This window comes from Aedes albopictus, chromosome 3, assembly GCF_035046485.1.
Source record: "Aedes albopictus strain Foshan chromosome 3, AalbF5, whole genome shotgun sequence".
Taxonomy (NCBI): domain Eukaryota; kingdom Metazoa; phylum Arthropoda; class Insecta; order Diptera; family Culicidae; genus Aedes; species Aedes albopictus.
Window position 1 is genome coordinate 214964745 of NC_085138.1, and position 17647 is coordinate 214982391.

The following is a 17647-nucleotide window of genomic DNA, read 5'->3' on the forward strand; positions in this document are numbered from 1 at the left end:
AATTTTCTTTTGATTGAACTGCAAAAATCGATAATAGTGTGAAGTCAGAGTGGACCATATGCTTGATGTCAAGAGAGTTGAAAAATGTGTATTGGTTAAAATCCAATACATAAAATTGTTAATCATCAAAATGTGATACGTTTCTCAACCGTATGACTCCCTAACGCATTTTCTGATGATTATTGATCAAGAAATCACGTGAAATTCCATTTTATTATGGTCACTATCGTATTTTACAGATCATCGTGTAGAAGCATATTGTGGCATTTCGCGTGCAGAGAGAGTGGACCATGTGTCTCTACGAGAAATAATTGAAATTATCTTATTCTTCGTAATCCTTTCCAAATCAAAATATGTTTGTTTAGTAGATGCTGGGCATCATATTGAAATGTACCAATACCCGTTTCGTGAACAAATTGATTTTACCGATTATTTAAAAAATGTGTACTTGGTTCACTCTGTCTGAACGAATTTTTAAAAAATGCCAGTCCTCTGAATAAATTATTATGAACTATGTAACTACAATATTTCAAAAACGTACCGAACTATGCAAATACATTCAAAAGTTGTTAGCTATTAAATGTTCAAGTTAAGAAATCTTAAATAGCTCATTAATTGACTACCCTTTATGAGAGATTGAACTGATGTACTTGGTCCACTCTGATTAAATATAAATATTTTAAATGGTAATCAACAATGAAAAAACAGAAACATCAAATTTCAAACTTTCTGCTCACATTATACATAACTCATATTACCTATTGTCCTACTTGTGCATTATTTTTTCATCAAATATGTAAAAACTTGAGTGTGAACTGTAGTTGGATGAAGATTTTCCAAAAACCGTTCAGTCAGAGTGGACTAAGTACAATCAATTACTTAGCAATTTCTTGGTTTCAAGCTTCATTTTATGTTTTTTTTTTTCGTGACCAATACAGAGCGATGCTGTGATTAATAGTTATTCAGATTTATGGCCAAAATTCAAGAACATTTGTTGAAAAACTCAAATCTTATAGAGTTGCAAACTTTAAAGTCGTTTTTCTAAAAATTAAGTAGAAGACACATGGTCCTCTCTGACTTAACGCCGACCATATGGAAAAGACTTTGCACTGGATCCATGGTGCACTCACTTCGCGACCATAAAATCATTGAAGTTTGTTGCGGAGACAAATCATCTTTTGCGCGATACACCAAAGATTGAAAGCAGCTTCAATGCTGTAATTCAATTTATTTTATTAATCTTACTTATTCATTATATACATACATTTCAGTATTCTATTCCGCGCTATTAAAAGATGCGACCTCCTATCAACAGCTTTTTTCGCTAACTGCTATTTGGCCCGTGTTGCCAGTTTCACAGAGCATTTTCATCCCAACACTAACACTTCGTCAATTTTTATCCGATTTTTTTGAAGTCGCCCTTAATTAATCGTAAATTGGTGCTAGTTTATTATACTCAAGTGGCCATGCAATATCCGGAACCATTTGTGCTGGGGTCAGGGGGTTGTCAAAATGGCTAAAAGTGATTATTTCGTGTGTTGTTGTGTTTGAACCATCGATTTTCAGCGAAATTTTTGTTGCGAACAGTGAAACACAACTGCGATAATAGATTTGAATAAGTTGACCCATCCGGATCCCCGTGACAGGTTCCGCGGTGCCTCATTGGGGTCACTTCTGGTTTTGAACCTAAACATGCCGTGTGACATATCAATATTCATGATTTCGAAAGAATGGAATAGAAAAAATTGACTTAAGTATGTATCAACTAATATGGCCACCCCGGAACATATAGCACAGGTTCCACGGGGATGTCATCGGGAACATTTCTGGTTTGCAACCAAAACATGCCGAGTGACGTATCAATCTACATGATTTCGAAAGAATGGAATAGAAAAAATTGACGTAGGTAAGTATGTATCAACTGATATGGCCGCTCCGTAACACCTGGAGCAAGTTCCGCGGGAGCCTCTAAAACACAACACACACGAAATAATCACTTTAGCCATTCTTCCAACACAGTCTTTTCAAGCATTTGTCGCATGTTGCTTTAATCCTTTTTTGAAGGCTCATGCGCCTTGGGAATAAAGGAGTCAATTTCATTTGAAATAAATTTTACATTTTTAAGAGGATTTTTCTTCTATACTATGTTAGTTTTGAACTCGCCGTTACACCAAGAAGGATAATGGAAATATATACACCCTATAATATCATTTCATCATAGTTACAGTTTTTTGATTAAATATTTGATCAAACCAAACTTATTTATTCACACGCAAAACAATATTGCGGTCGAAAATACTATTTCAGGGGGTTAAATTAAACGCAATGTACCTACGTTTTTCAGCAGACTATTGAACACGATTATTCCAACTGCATTAGTGGTCACCATGGTATGATTTACCATGTTTGAATTTTCACGGTTCCAGTTACTTTTACCATGTTTATAGTACTTTTTTACTACAGAAATAGTAAAATTAACAAACAATGTGTTTGCATGGTATACTGTAAACATAGTAGATTTAACTATGTTTGATGTCTTTTTCACTGTCATGTACTGGATGTCGTAGTCAAATAGAGTACATGCCCCACTTGTTAAAATAGAAAACAAGTATATTCAATAAGCATATTTCTATGTTGACTTTGAAACATTAACATAGAATTATACTTATTTAGTACACTTTGTCTTCTATTTTAACAGGTAGAGCATGAATTATATTCCTAGAATAAAAACTTGTAGTCAATCATAATTTATTTCCTGTTTACCATTAGAAAACCTAATTTGCAAAATCGACCATCACTTTGAGGCTCCTCTTCGTAATCCAGCATCGGTTTTCCAGTGTCCGCACAACGGAACAGAGACTGAATGCCACGGAAGCCCATCACGGCCAGCTTGCACTTCAGCCCACCGCTACCTAGGATTGTTCAAATTAATCATCTGGTTCTGATAGTCGCTGATTTCGCCTGTGTTTAGAGAACCGTAGTTCACATAATTGGACTACAGATTCTGCATGTCAGGAACTCTGTCGGCTGCTGGTCTGACTTGGTTCTGCTCCAGCGGGCCGTGATCCTCTCCTGCAAGCAATATAATAAATAACTACGGATTGCTTTCACGCACATAATAAATATGGACTTACTTGCAACATTTTAGCACTTTTTAAACTTAGGAAATAGTTTATTTATGTTTTTTTTTGTAGAAAAACTTCGTTTTATTCAGTAGGTAAACAGTTTCAATTGCGATTGCGACCGAAATTGGGAATTTTCTCAAATCAACATGGCGCTGCCTCGGTTATGAGGTTCTAAACGATATTACCATGCTTGTAGTAAAATCAAGCGCAAAACATGATCAACTGAAATTTGTCGATGCGGAACGCTTGAGACAACTATGAACATGGTAAAAATGGAGCGACAATTTTGATGACAGTAACGCACATGGTTATTGCTACCACAAACACAGTATATTCCATGTAGTAAATTTAACTATGACGTGTAGTCCACATTACTATTGCTGATTTCGGAAAAGCCATAGTATTTACAACCATAATTTGGTTATACTGATTGATTTCTTTGTTGTTTTCAACACAATGGGCCATAGTAAATTTGAACAAAGTTTTATAGTATAGTAGTAGTAGTTACCGCAAGATTTTTTCTGTGCACTAAATAATGTCTTTAAAATTTCCGTAACGGGACACCATTTCTAGGTACCCATTGTAACGCCTAAGGTAACGCGTCGATCAAGGGTACCCATATGTTGGAAGAAAGGTCTCCACGAGTACTAAGAGAATTCTGAAAATCATTTTTCTAAAGTTCGTAATAAATTCGTTATTACAACAAATGTGCTATTTTCGTAACGGGACATCATCAAATTGCGGCTATTGCAAAAAGTGCTTAAAACATATCAAAACCCATTTTTATGGAAAGTTTTTTTTTTTCGGTCTATAAAATATACAATATTATACTACATTAACAAAAAATAGGTGCAATGTTTGCGAACTTTAACATGCGAGCAGGCATATTTGACAATTATCAATGAAAAATTTCATTTTTCTTACACAAAATGCTATTACTTCACCTAGCTATTTAAATACGTTACCAGTCAAATTTTAAGTAATATGCTGGAAAGTTTGGGGCAAAACAATCACTTTGAAATTTGACACCCTTGGCGCAGAAGTGCGTGGAATGTGTCATATACGCCAAAAATTGTTTAAGAAGAGATAATTAAGGTGTACTGATGCATCACCAAGTTTTCAAACGAATCATTGACTTTTTGCTTTTGTTTGCCTCGCGTTTTTGAAGTGACAAAAAACTACCAGTTCTGCAGCAACGCAGCTGAAAAAGTATCATCGTAATCACTGCGAGTGAGCATATAGGATGATACTTTTTCATACAAATATTCGCTATGGTTGCAGAAAAGTATCACTTTGAAATTTCAAGCCACATATCCAACATGGATGCCGATTCTGATGATGTCGTAAAAAGCCTTAAATTTGTTCTAATTTGAGTAGTTGAAAAAAAATCGATTAATGTTAATCGATTATTTCAGAAGAAATGGGCATCCCCATCATGCAATGACAGTTCGACAGAATAAACGTCATTCGGATAGCGCATGCATTTAGTGTGTAGCAGTAGGGGCATCTGGGGTAATACGCACTGTCGAGGCAAAACGCATCCCCTTTGTTTTTCAGGGATTATCGGTTTTAGAGATTTGAAACCTTATCAGTCTAATAGAACGTCTTAATAAATGAGCATCTGGAAAATTTTACATATCTGCGTTACGTAATTAGTGAGAAAAATGAATAAAATTGAAAAGCACGATTCTGATGTAATTTTCCCGATCGTTTGTCGAATGATTTGATGGCGAAAACCGGCCAAACATCTCATGCTGTTGTGTTTGTTCAGTTCATTGAGGGCAATGCTAAGCATAGGAAAAATAACTTAAACAGTAGTCTACGTAAATTATATGTTTTAAACTATTTTATTTTTTGCTATTGATTGGGGCAATATGCACTCCATTGGTTGGGGCAAAACGCACCTAGAGAAAACAAGCTGTAATAATATCTATGAGTGCTCTGTAAGTAATCGCAAACAAAATTGAGCTATTGTTTATCTTAAAACCTTATAAAACATGCATTTTGTCTAAGAAGTAAAAAGATTTCTAAACTCGATGGTACATCTTGCCTCAATGTTGTGGTGCGTCTTGCCCCTTTGTTTGAGTGCATCCTGCCCCATTGTTGTAGTGCATTTTACCCCGAGCAAGGGTGCATACTGCCCCGCATAAACATACGAAGCCGTAATGTTGGTCTTTACAAAAAACGTTACTTTCAAGAGTTGAACTGTATTGAGGCTGAAATTTTGTTTGGTTTCTCTTAGAATGAAAGTATATGCAATGAATGCATGCATTAAACCAATAAATTATTGCCTTTTTATATGCATTTTGACGCATCTTCCTTAAGTGGTGCGTATTACCCCAGAATCCCCTACCTCTTCTGACGCTTGGTGGCACCACATTCACTAAAAAGGTGTCGCCAAAAAATCGTAAGAGTGACCTATATTGTTAATATAGTATATTTGGTGTAGTGCAAACTTCGTCGAGCGAGCTTTCGTTCGCTCTTCTTTCTGGGATGATCGTCTTGTTTTAATCTGTGTGTATTGAAGCTTGCTACCTGTCGTCGTTCTGGGCGATCGACGGACGGGATCATCGCCGAACGGAGTCATCGACGGGCAGAATCATTGAGCTTTCTGGCATGGGTGCTCAACTGGTCGCGCGTGGAACATTTTCTATATTGCTATTTGGTGTATTCTTATCTACTAATCGGTCAAATGTCTGGCTTATGTGGCAAATCAAAACTAAACGTAACATGGTACATCGAAGTCTTGAAATTAGTCTATGGTAAGACGGTAGTATCTGGTTTAAACAGGTGCCACTGTTGTACATTTGCCAATAGTCTTGTCTAATGTATATATTTTTTAAACTATTGCAGATGCTGGAACAAGTTAAATTACGCCTAGAAATGTCTCTGGAAACTATCAGAAAGGAATCCAGAAAAGAGGCTCAGCAGCGAGAAGATGAGATTGAAGAAATACGTAGTAACTGTTACAAAAAAATTAAGTCTTTGGAATGTCAAGTAGAGCAAGAGCACGAAGAAAGGACCCTAATTTTGAAAGAAAAACATGAATTAGAACGACGTTTACGAGCCATCGAAGAAAATGAACGAGCAGAACAAGCGGCAGAAGAAACGATAATACAAAAACTAAAGCGAGATATCAGGAAAAATAAAGCACTGCTTCGTGATGCACAGTGTCAATTGGAATCTACAAAAAATGAGTCTATATTGAAAACTCAACTACGTCAGTTACGACATCAACTAGAAGACGCTGAATTTACACGATGTGCAGCTGTGAAAGCTCGTAAATTAGCGGAAAACGAACTACAAGATGTACAACAGGTTCTCGAGGAAACTCAACGTGCACGTGTTGATGCCGAAGAGAAAGCTACCATGACTTTGCGTGAGCGAAATGAACTTCAAGCTCAAATAGATGAGAATGAAGAAGAAATGGCTGAGTTAATTAAAAAGTATAGCGCCACAGTTAAACAGTTAAGCAGTGATCAAAACATTATAGCCGACTATGATATACGAGTTTCTGAGTTAGAATCAGAAAATAAATCTCTCAAGGAAAATATTTTGGATTTGACATCGCGGTTAGCAAGTGTAGAAAGTGGAGGTGAACCTTGCTCTAATATTCAAGGAAAGCGTTTAGAATTGCGCAACAAAGAACTGGAATCACGGCTAGAATTTGAACAAGCTACACGTGTTAGAATTGAAATGCAATTAAGTCGCCACAAAGAGTCTCTTGAAAAGGCTCAAAATGAGTTGAGCCAAATTCGCAGCAAAGAAATAAATGCACAGGAAGCATTAAAAAAATCACATAAATCCATACGTGACTTGCGTGAAGAAATAGGCACATTGGCGAACAAAGAACAAGAAAGTCATTCAAAGCAAAAATCTATCGAAAAGCAATTTGAATCGTTAGAGGCAGAATGTAATTCAACCCGAGCTGATCTACGGTTGGCCCTGCAGCGAATTGCTGATCTACAGCAAGCAATGGACGATGATTGCTCATATTGTTCCGAAAGGTATTTTCGGCATTTTATATTTGCTTGTATGCTTATAACTTATATCAAGCTAATGTATTTTTTAGTGAAACAGATGAATCAATTAATTCTGAAATCGATTATAGCAATCACAGCACAACGTATATATCACATCATCCAAAGAAACCTGAAAATTACATAGATACCGACGGTAACAAAGATGAGGGAAAATGAAATCAAAGGAATTTATTAAGGTACGTTTTTCGTTTTTCTTAATACAGGTTTTTGTACAAACATTTAGGCCGTTACAAATATTTATTTCACTTTTCGTCCCACCACTCTTTGGCTGGTCGAGGGGGGGGGGGATAAAAATAATAAAGCATTCGCCCCTTAATCTAAAAAAATAATAAGACAAAAAGTCAAAATAAAATTTGTATCAGTCTCATAAGCACCATAAAATTTTACTTGTCTGAAATCAAATGGTCAATTTGTACAAGTAACTACGAACACAACGAATTTTAACTGCAATTTGCTCTGTTATTAACCCTTTCTTTCCCACAAGGTATTTTGAGATTCTTAAAATAGAAAACATAACATAATTTCCAAACAAATCACTAGAACAAAACACGTACAATTGTGCTTCAAAATATCGATAGAACTAAAAAATAATATTTTTGTGGCACCAGTGATCCATTGGAAATGAATTGGAAAGATGACTGCATTGATATTGCATACATCTAAATATAGTTGTATGGAAACATCTTTTTTATATAAAAAAATAATTACACGTAAAAATCTGTCGTGAGCGCTCTTCTGTTACCTACACTTAATGAAACTTGCCGACCTTCCCGCGACGTTATTTAGCCCTCCTCTAACGTAGTTATGATGGGTTACTGTTACTATATAGTTGGTTACAGTATACAGTATACTAGTTCAGTACTTCCCAAAATGTGCGCCGCGGCGCCCTGGTGCGCCATGAACATTTGTCAGGTGTGCCGCAGGCTGTTGAGCCAAAGCACATAGAACAAACTACAAGTTTTCCCAATTCCAAATTTTCAATTAATAACTTACTTTTCCATAGTCATTGAATGTTTTCCGAAATTTCTTATATCCTTATGAAACGTCTAATTTTGTACCAAATTTTTAAATTTCCGAAGATCTGAATTCCTTTTGAAATTGCAATGGAACCTCCAAATGAGTTGTTTTGAGAATTTTCAATAAATTGTTCATAACAGGATTGAGAGCACTATGAAGTTGAACTTTTTTATGTTTTTGCTTAGTTTTCGATTTTATGAATTCTCTTGAATTCAAAGTAATGTTTTCAAGGAACTTTTTTGAAGTTCTTTCGAAAATTATAACTGCTATAACTCAGTCGATTCTCATGATTCTCATGGTGTACATTCATCATTACCGTAACTATTGAGATTTTAAGCCTTAGCCTAATTCATCTTCTTATCGTGAAAAAAATACGAAAAAATGACTAAACAATCCATTTTTATGTTTTTTCTATAATAGAATAAACTACATATTTTATTTATAAAATTTGTAAGTTTTGCATTGATTTCCTCCAATGTTTTTTCTCCTGTGAATCTTCAAGCAATTTTGCTTCAAAAAATTCCAGCCGCCTGAGCGACAACAGATTTAGCGACAACTCTGGTATGAACAATGTTCCATGTTAACCTGGATTCTCTCCTCGCCTACTAGTGCCTGAACAACTACTCGACCCTTGTACCTGGCTAGCAAACTGCTACCGCTCTTGGCGATTTGAATCACTACTGGCCTATCCATTGACGGTTTTCCCCCTTATCGAACGCGACGATTTGAATCCGTCGCGGATGAAACCGTCGCCAGAGTCGTCGCAGCCAATCAGCAGGCGGGAGTCTGACGTTTCTCCGATCTCACTAACACAAACAGCAGCAGAGGTAGTGCTTGATTCGTTGCGATGATTCAGAAATGCCGACTGGAAGTTGGCAGCGCGTTTTGTTTTGAAAGCAACATACAATAACTTCTGGAGACTATCGAAAAGGGATTTGTCATTTGACATGTGCTCTGACGCGCCGCTATCTAAGTACCATTTGGATTCCACCCTGGAACCGACGGCCACCAGTTCAGTGGTATTGGCTGCTACGAACGAAACGGTCTTGGTACTCACGTTTGCCTTTTGCGTCGTTTTCTTCGGTGGGACCGTTTCACCCCGCTCCCTCTCACCTCGCTTGGGGCACTGGAATTTCTTGTGTCCAAAGCCGCCACAGTTGAAACATTTCAGCTTACCTTGCTTGCTGGACTTTCCCGAAAACGCGGCCTCGTTGGAGCTTGCCTCCGCTCGCTGGCCACGCCGCTTCGCTTCGACGTCGAGGTAGTTCCGCCGAACGAGATCCATGGTTAACCTATCGGACATCCACAAACGGCTTAATGCGAAGCGATTTTACTTCCTCCTTAGGGTTACCATATTGTTCACACATGAAAAGAGTACTTTTAAGAATTCTGATAAAAGAGTACAGTAATCAAGTAAATATTGATTTTTTTTCGATTAAATACTGTTTGACACTCTCGAAGATTTTGATATTTCAATTCTGTAAGCCATACTTGACACCTAAAAGGTAGGTACATTTTCTAACGAAGTAAAATACTAAAGTTGTGTCTACTGAATACATCACTGGATAGTTATTACAGCAAGTTTTAATCTTACATTTTTCAGTATTCTTGCTAACTATTGACCAATCCAAATACTTGTGTGTTAGTGATTTGTTTTCAAATTCCTTTCCTTAAGAATTAGCGAGAACTGTCAATGTTTTTGTTCTCCCGTAGATGGATTTCGTGCAATAGGTTTCGTAAGACTTTTTTTTAGTTTTTTTGTGAAACGGACCTAGTATTTTCATCATCATCACACGTGACGCTTACGCCGAGGACTTAGCATCGAATCCCAAACCCGACAAACTCGCAAAATGTGAGTTCTTTCTTCGGAAAGGCTAAAATCTCGTTAATACAGATTACAAACTTCTTTTAAGAACTCAATGGAAAATGTAACTCACTGCTTCGTCCAAGACATTTAAAACTAAAGCCTGCTTTCAAAAGCTAACATATTACACAAAACGAAATACTTTCGTTATTATTTACCCTCTCTTCCGATTATTGCACGTCAAAGTAAAGCCATTTTTGTAATACAATTTAGTAAACGACAGTTTTAACAACATTTTTCAGCAAGAAGTAAATCATAATCTGAATGAATTAATGTGATTTCAATGGAATAAAGGGAAAATAAAGATGGCATTTATTCTGCAGATAAGACCTATCGAAATGTGTGCTAAAATTTTGATTATTTTGATTGATTTTTATCAGAAAAATGTAATTTTGCAAAAAAAATACAATTGGGCCAATTTTACCAAAACGAATAGTACGCCAAATTTTTTTGCTGGAAAAGAGTACATGTACTCTAAAAAGAGTACGTCTGGTAACCCTATTCCTCCTCCATTCTGACGGAATGTTCAACTCAGCTGTGACAGGTTCTAACTTGCACGAACAAGCACAACACCCAGCCAACGATGCTGAATGTTCAACTCAGTTGCGACAGGTTCTAACTTGCACGAACAAACACAACAAGCACAACACCCAGCCAACGATGCTGAATGCTGCGGACGAAAACAAATGGCACGCTCTTCCACCGACTCTCTCGCCGACTCACGCAATCGAACCGGAAAACTTTCGAACCCGGACCGGAACCGACTCAACAATACTTTTCGGAACTTTCCGCGCGTTATGGCCGCTTCTGCCGCTGGGACCATAACCTCTTAGCAGAGCAAATTCGGATCGAATATAGAGCGCGTGTTGTTGTTATGGAATACAAACTTAGAATGAATCTTTATTTACGTTTCTCTTACATAGATCAAAGCTGGAGCTTGATTTGAATAGGTCGTATGTGCTTTTGTCGATATAAAATTCGATCAGTGTATTTTAGTCATTGTAGCAATATGGCAGATATTTTGCAAACTTTGAATGATGGAACAGAAAGCCCGTTTTGTGAGGATTCTGCTGTATGTATCAACTTTGCTCAATTTCAACGGTTTTCGCTATAATAAGCGAATCCAACTGATCGAAGTTTTAATCGACAAAAGTACATACGACCTATTCAAATCGAGCTCCAGAAAGTATTTCTCAGTTCAGGTATAGGATGGTACACTGTTATATAAAAGTAGGCGAATGCTAGATTGTTACTACCCTCAACAATTCCAAAGTTATATTTAATTGTTTTCATTTAGAGTTTATCGATAAAAACAACCGACTACCATCATTTCATATAATGTCAAAAATAAACCATGAACATGGTCCGAAAGCACTCACACACTATGAAATGCTAACCCCAACATCGCCACAACGAAGAAGGTGTAGCAAATCCATCACGCCAACACGCAGAAAATTGACGCTTGTTTAAAACAATAAAACACATGGTTGATTTTCAAACTGAGAATTTACTTATTTTAAAGTTATATTTCATAGTTTTTATTTAGAGTTTATCGATAAAAACAACCAATTTACCATCATTTCATATAACGTTAAAAACTTTATTTGTTCTACAAATTGGGGACCATAAATATTGCCCGGAAGCACTCACACATCTTTAAAATGCTTACCCCAACATCGCCACAACGAAGAAGGTGTAACAAATCCATCACGCCAACTTCCAAGTGCAGTTTTGGCCGTGATGGATAACGCGCAGGTACTCACGACAGCATCCACAAAAAGTTGGCCGGTTTCGCCTTTTTTGTCTTTTTTTTAGTCGTTCTCCTTCCCATCCGCTTGCCGACGATCTAAAAATAGATTTCCGAGCTGCCGCAGTTGCTGCCGTCACCAACACAATCACATGCCGGGTTTGTTAGAGGCAAAAGTGCAGTCGTTTGAATCAATCCATTATTTCATGTTGAAAATACCATATCTCTGTTTGTTTTAACAAACTGTCAAAATTTACGACAAATGAAAATATTTGTAAAAGGGCCCCTATAGCCGAGGCGGTAAACGCACGGGTATTCAGCATGACCATGCTGAGGGTGACGGGTTCGATTCCCGGTCGGTCCAGGATCTTTTCGTAAAGGAAATTTCCTTGACTTCCTTGGGCATAGAGTATCTTCGTGCCTGCCACACGATATACACATGCAAAATGGTCATTGGCAGCGGAAGCTCTCAGTTAATAACTGTGGAAGTGCTCATAGAACACTAAGCTGAGAAGCAGGCTTTGTCACAGTGAGGACGTTACGCCAAGAAGAGGAGAGGAAGAAAATATTTGTATTATCAAACAAAAGAACAGTTCAGTTTAAGGCGAAACTGGAAGCATTTCCTCATTTTTTGGATTTTGATTTTTTATTTATTGACGGTTTTCCCCCTTATCGAACGCGACGATTTGAATCCGTCGCGGATGAAACCGTCGCCAGAGTCGTCGCAGCCAATCAGCAGGCGGGAGTCTGACGTTTCTCCGATCTCACTAACACAAACAGCAGCAGAGGTAGTGCTTGATTCGTTGCGATGATTCAGAAATGCCGACTGGAAGTTGGCAGCGCGTTTTGTTTTGAAAGCAACATACAATAATAACGAAGCAATATTTTCAAAATCGGTTTTCGTGCACATGTAGAGTATGGATAAGGGTATCTTCTGAATTTTTTACGCGGCATAAAATGTTTTTCGTTTTTGCACAAACCGTTTTTGAACAAAATTTCACTAAAAAATGGTTTCTGCCAAAACGAAAATATGTTCTACCGCGTAAAAAAATCAGAAGATACCCTGATCCATACTCTACACATGCACGAAAACCGATTTTGAAAATATTGCTTCGTTATTGAATAAAAGATCGAAAACCAAAAAAATGAGGAAATGCTTCCAGTTTCGCCTTAAAGTAGAAATCAGTTTGTCGCTATAGTAAACTGAAAAAGCGGTTGATTTGAACTAAAATTCAATTGTGTTTACAATTTATTTTTCTGCGTGAGGAATTAAAAAAATCCCCTCGATATTCGACGACTGTTCTCAACAGTTTCACAAACAGTCGGGATAATCCAACTTTGAACTGAATACCAGAGAATTTGTTATAGAGAAGCGCGAAGAGGATTTTGGTTGTGTTTGTTTACACCACGCCCAATAACAATCATTTTTTGCGATAAACAAAATTATATTTTCGCGTACGTGTTAATCTGATCTGTCCATAAGATGCCAAGCAAACACGTTATGCTTTGCACTAACACACTTTCATGTGCTTTAATGTTGCGTTTTGTTGTTGTTCTATTTCCTTGAATTTACTCGATTGGGACCGCGTTTGACGGTTCAATTGGAACCTTTGGTTTCAGTCTTCGCGCATCTCTATGGGACGATTCAAACATGACGTCCATCATTTTTCGAGAATTTTACCCCCGTCCCCCCTCTGTCACGCTTTTCGTATACCTTACACATGGAGTGTCACACTTTCTCAGAACCCCCCTCCCCCCTAGATGATGGACGTCATATTTGAATGAACCATATAACAAATTCTCTGGTACCGTCTACCCCCGTTGGTTTCAACGACATCTCATGCAAACCATCGGAGTTCATTTTTAATTTGAACTTCTAGTAACCCTGTGACCATTGAAAAACACACTGTTGCCAACTCTGGCAGCACTGGTGACGATGTCTGCTACAATACAATATGGTATTCTGCCCACGGTGCGAGGAATGGTTCCACTATCAGTGCGTTGGAGTGGATGACACTGTAGCCTACCGGAGTTGGGTGTGTGGGAATTGTTTGATTCTACCACCGATGGATCCACCCGGTCAAACCAGTACCCCGGTGAGTACTCTCGCAGTCGGAGCGTCTGTAACTGTACCCGGGTTACCAACAATTGCGAGCAGTGCACCACCCGGTATGACACTACCAACAGTAACGACTGCGGGTAGTTCTATGGACCCTAGGCAATCAATCCTAACCGAGCAAGCGAGGGCAAGCCTTCAGTAGATACAGGAGCAACGGGAGGCACTAGAACGAGAGATGGAAGAAAACCACCGTCAGGAAATGGAGCGGAAGCGTTTGGAGCTGAAGAAGCTTGCCAATAGAGCGATGATGGGAATAAATGACAGCACGAAGGACGAAATACTCAACAGCTCGGGCGAACAGCCTGAAGCAGCAGGTGTCAGCAAGGTGCAGAACTGGATGCAACAGATGGTCGGCGAGATGAAGAGCCTCTCGATCGCTCAACCGAGCGGAAGGGCAGAGGTAATAACTACTGGTGCACCTACGTTTGACATCAGCTCCATTCTGACCACATCAGGTGCGAATTTGAGCAGGATTGACCCAACTTCGTCATCAACTGTTCATGGATTGCAAGGTAGGCAAGTGGGTTTTCCGACAACAACGATTCCCTCAGTTCAACCAACACCAGTTGCGCCATTACAGTTAGGCTCAGGTAATCGCTTCGATATAAACATGCAGACAGAAATAGATCGTTACCATCAGTTGGGGGCGTTACCAAAAGGGTTAGTTAGCCGAGTGCCAACCAGGCTGGGGATCAATACGCAAACAAATGTTGTGACAGCCTGTTCTACGGTTCCTGCCGTGGGCCCTACTTCTAGCCTACCAGTCGTATCCGGTCTAGCGATGAACGGTGGTTCGTTGGCAGCAAATATATTGCCACAACAATACTACTCCGGGATGCCAACAAACGTGAGCGTACCCTCCGTTCCGTTAGCTGCCCCTTTTCCCAATCCTGTTCCCGGGGTGGCTAGTGGGGTAATGGGTAGTGGACAGGCATTCCAACAGTTTTCAGTCCCAGGGTATACAGCTTATGCCAGTTCAATCGGTGGAATATTCGCGGGTCAGAATAACATGCCACGATTACCAACGCTGTATGATCCAGTAGGCAATCTCCAAGGCGCTCCTACACAACATCAATTGATGGCGCGGCAGGTTATGCCAAAGGACCTTCCACCTTTCCGGGGGGATCCAGAGGATTGGCCTCTCTTTTACAGTGCCTATGTGAACTCGACGACGGCGTGCGGATATAGCAACGTCGAAAATCTGGCTTCAGAAAGCGTTGCAAGGGAAAGCCTTCGAAGCGGTCAAGAGCCGACTATTACTTCCGGCGTGCGTGCCTCAAGTTTTGAGCACTCTTTACATGCTCTATGGACGGCCGGAGTTTATCATCCAGACACTGATGAACAAGGTGCGGGATGTTCAGGCCCCAAAACCAGACAGACTGGACACTCTGATCTCATTTGGCATGACTGTCCAGAATCTGTGTGACCATTTGGAGGCAGCAGGTCAAGTTGCACATATGTGTAATCCGGTTCTGCTTCAGGAGCTGGTAGAGAAGATTCCAGCTCATTTGCGTTTAGATTGGGCGTTGTATAAACGGCAGTTCATGGCTGTTGACCTACGTACCTTTGCATCTTATATGTCAGCACTAGTAGCAGCAGCATCCGATGTTACGGTCATCGCAGATAGTAAACAATCGCGTTCCGGCAGAAGTGAGCGCGGGAAGGAGAAACACTTTTTGAATGCTCATTCGACAACGGAACCTGTGAAAAAAGAGATCAAGGAGGAGACCATACCACCAACCCTGTGTCTGGCCTGCAATGTACCGGGCCACAAGGTAAAGGGAATGTCCCGTTTTCAAAAAATGGACCCCTGAGAGCCGGTGGAGGACTGTCCAAGATCACCATCTTTGCCGAACTTGCCTGGGCAAACATGGGCGCCGTCCATGCAAGTTACAAGCAAGCTGTGGTGTAGAAGGTTGTCAGCTTAGACATCACCAGTTACTCCTTACGGAGAAACAGAATGAACCTGCTCCAGTCAACGTGGAAAAGAAAACAGCAAAAGCGAGTAAAAATTCCACGGACGGTGTGAACGCACATCATACCTCGGAAAAGTCAACACTGTTCCGGATTATCCCAGTACAACTCTTCTGGAAAGGGAAGTCAGTCGAAACTTTCGCCTTCCTGGATGACGGCTCTTCGATGACTTTAGTTGAACAGTCCGTCGCAGACCGCTTAGGCATAGACGATGGTGAGCCACTCCCACTATGCTTAACGTGGACCAGTAACGTGAACAAACAGGTTCCGAACTCCCACCGAATCTCTCTAAATATCTCCGATCCGGGACAAAATGAACAGTACGCATTGAACGATACTAGAATAGTAGCAAACCTGCAGCTTCCAAAACAATCGCTGCGGTACGCGGAAATGGCACGGCAGTACGCGCATCTCCGAGGATTACCGATCAGTAGCTACGACTCGGTTTCACCAGGAATTCTCATCGGTTCGAACAACGCCAGCCTTATTGCGACATTGAAATTGCGAGAGGGAGGATTAGGCGATCCGTTGGCTGCTAAAACTCGATTAGGCTAGTCGATCTACGAATATGCCGATGGAAGAAAGACGGCGAATTTCAGCTTCCATATATGTGAGTGTCAAGGACAGGATACAAGCGACCAAGAGCTTCATAATCTGGTGAAGCGGCATTTCTCCATGGAAAGCGTAGGTGTTTCGATCGACAAAGGTCCGCAATCAGAAGAAGGCAAACGCGCACTTCAAATCTTACAACAAACAACGAAGCGGACAGTGAAAGGATTTGAGACGGGATTGCTGTGGAGAACAGACCTCGTTCAATTTCCTAACAGCCTGCCTATGGCAATGCGCCGGTTGGAGTGCTTCGAGCGGAAAATGAGCAGAGACGTAGAGCTACGAGCCAAAGTGCAGCGTCAAATCGGTGAATATTTGGAAAACGACTACATTCACGAAGCGACTCCTAAAGAGCTGAAGTCTACTGATCCCAAAAAGGTGTGGTATCTACCGCTAGGAGCAGTAAGGAATCCCAAGAAACCAGGGAAGATACGACTTGTTTGGGATGCGGCTGCGAAGGTAGGGGCTATGTCACTCAATTCCATGCTTTTGAAAGGTCCGGATATGCTGGTTCCACTTGCAACGGTGCTCTGCGGGTTTCGGGAACATTCAGTGGCAGTATGTGGAGATATCAAACAAATGTTCCACCAGTTCAGGATCCGCCAACAAGATGTCCATTGCCAGCGATTCCTGTACCGCGAACAACCATCACAACCAGTCAAGGTTTTCGTCTTAGACGTCGGAAGTTTCGGCGCTACATGTTCTCCTAGCCAAGCCCAGTTTATAAAAAAACCTGAATGCGCGAGAACACGAAAGAGAGTTCCCACAGGCAGCAAATGCGATTGTGTTCTAACATTATGTGGACGACTACCTTGATAGCTTCGATACTGAGGAGGAAGCTGCCAAGGTCGCTTTGGAAGTCAAAGAAGTACACAGTCGTGGCGGATTTGAAATCCGTAACTGGCATTCTAATTCACATATGGTTTTACAACGGATCGGGGAGCCTACACGGCAGCAACTATTGATTAACATCGACGTAGAGAGCGGGGTCGAACGCGTTTTGGGTTTACTTTGGTTGCCAGACGAAGACCTCCTCGCATTTGCTGTCGATCTGCAGTTTGACAACATCGTACCTACGAAGAGAAACATCTTACGATGTGTGATGAGTTTGTTCGACTCCCAAGGTCTTCTATCGCATCTCACTGTACA

General features: G+C 40.0%; 1 protein-coding gene and 1 long non-coding RNA gene across 19 annotated transcripts in view; one reads left to right on the forward strand and one right to left on the reverse strand.

The window, feature by feature from the left end:
- Positions 1-5972, reverse strand: part of LOC134292225 (uncharacterized) — a 29396-nt gene extending 23424 nt beyond the window's left edge. Inside the window, exon 1 of the long non-coding RNA XR_009999531.1 lies at positions 1090-5972. This is a non-coding gene — a long non-coding RNA (uncharacterized LOC134292225). The remainder of the gene's footprint in view (positions 1-1089) is intronic.
- Positions 1-17647, forward strand: part of LOC109405099 (unconventional myosin-XVIIIa) — a 1227991-nt gene that overhangs the window by 1004991 nt on the left and 205353 nt on the right. For 17 of the 18 annotated variants that reach the window (XR_009999527.1, XR_009999528.1, XM_062861168.1 and 14 more), the window contains 2 exons: positions 5979-7132; positions 7198-7344. Coding sequence is in view for 16 of the 18 variants with exons in the window: in XM_062861168.1 (XP_062717152.1) it covers positions 5979-7132; positions 7198-7324 (1281 nt within the window). In the remaining 2 variants the exon portion in view is untranslated. Of the gene's footprint in view, positions 1-5978; positions 7133-7181; positions 7345-17647 lie in introns of those variants that run through there. The other variant, XM_062861176.1, reaches the window with a different exon arrangement.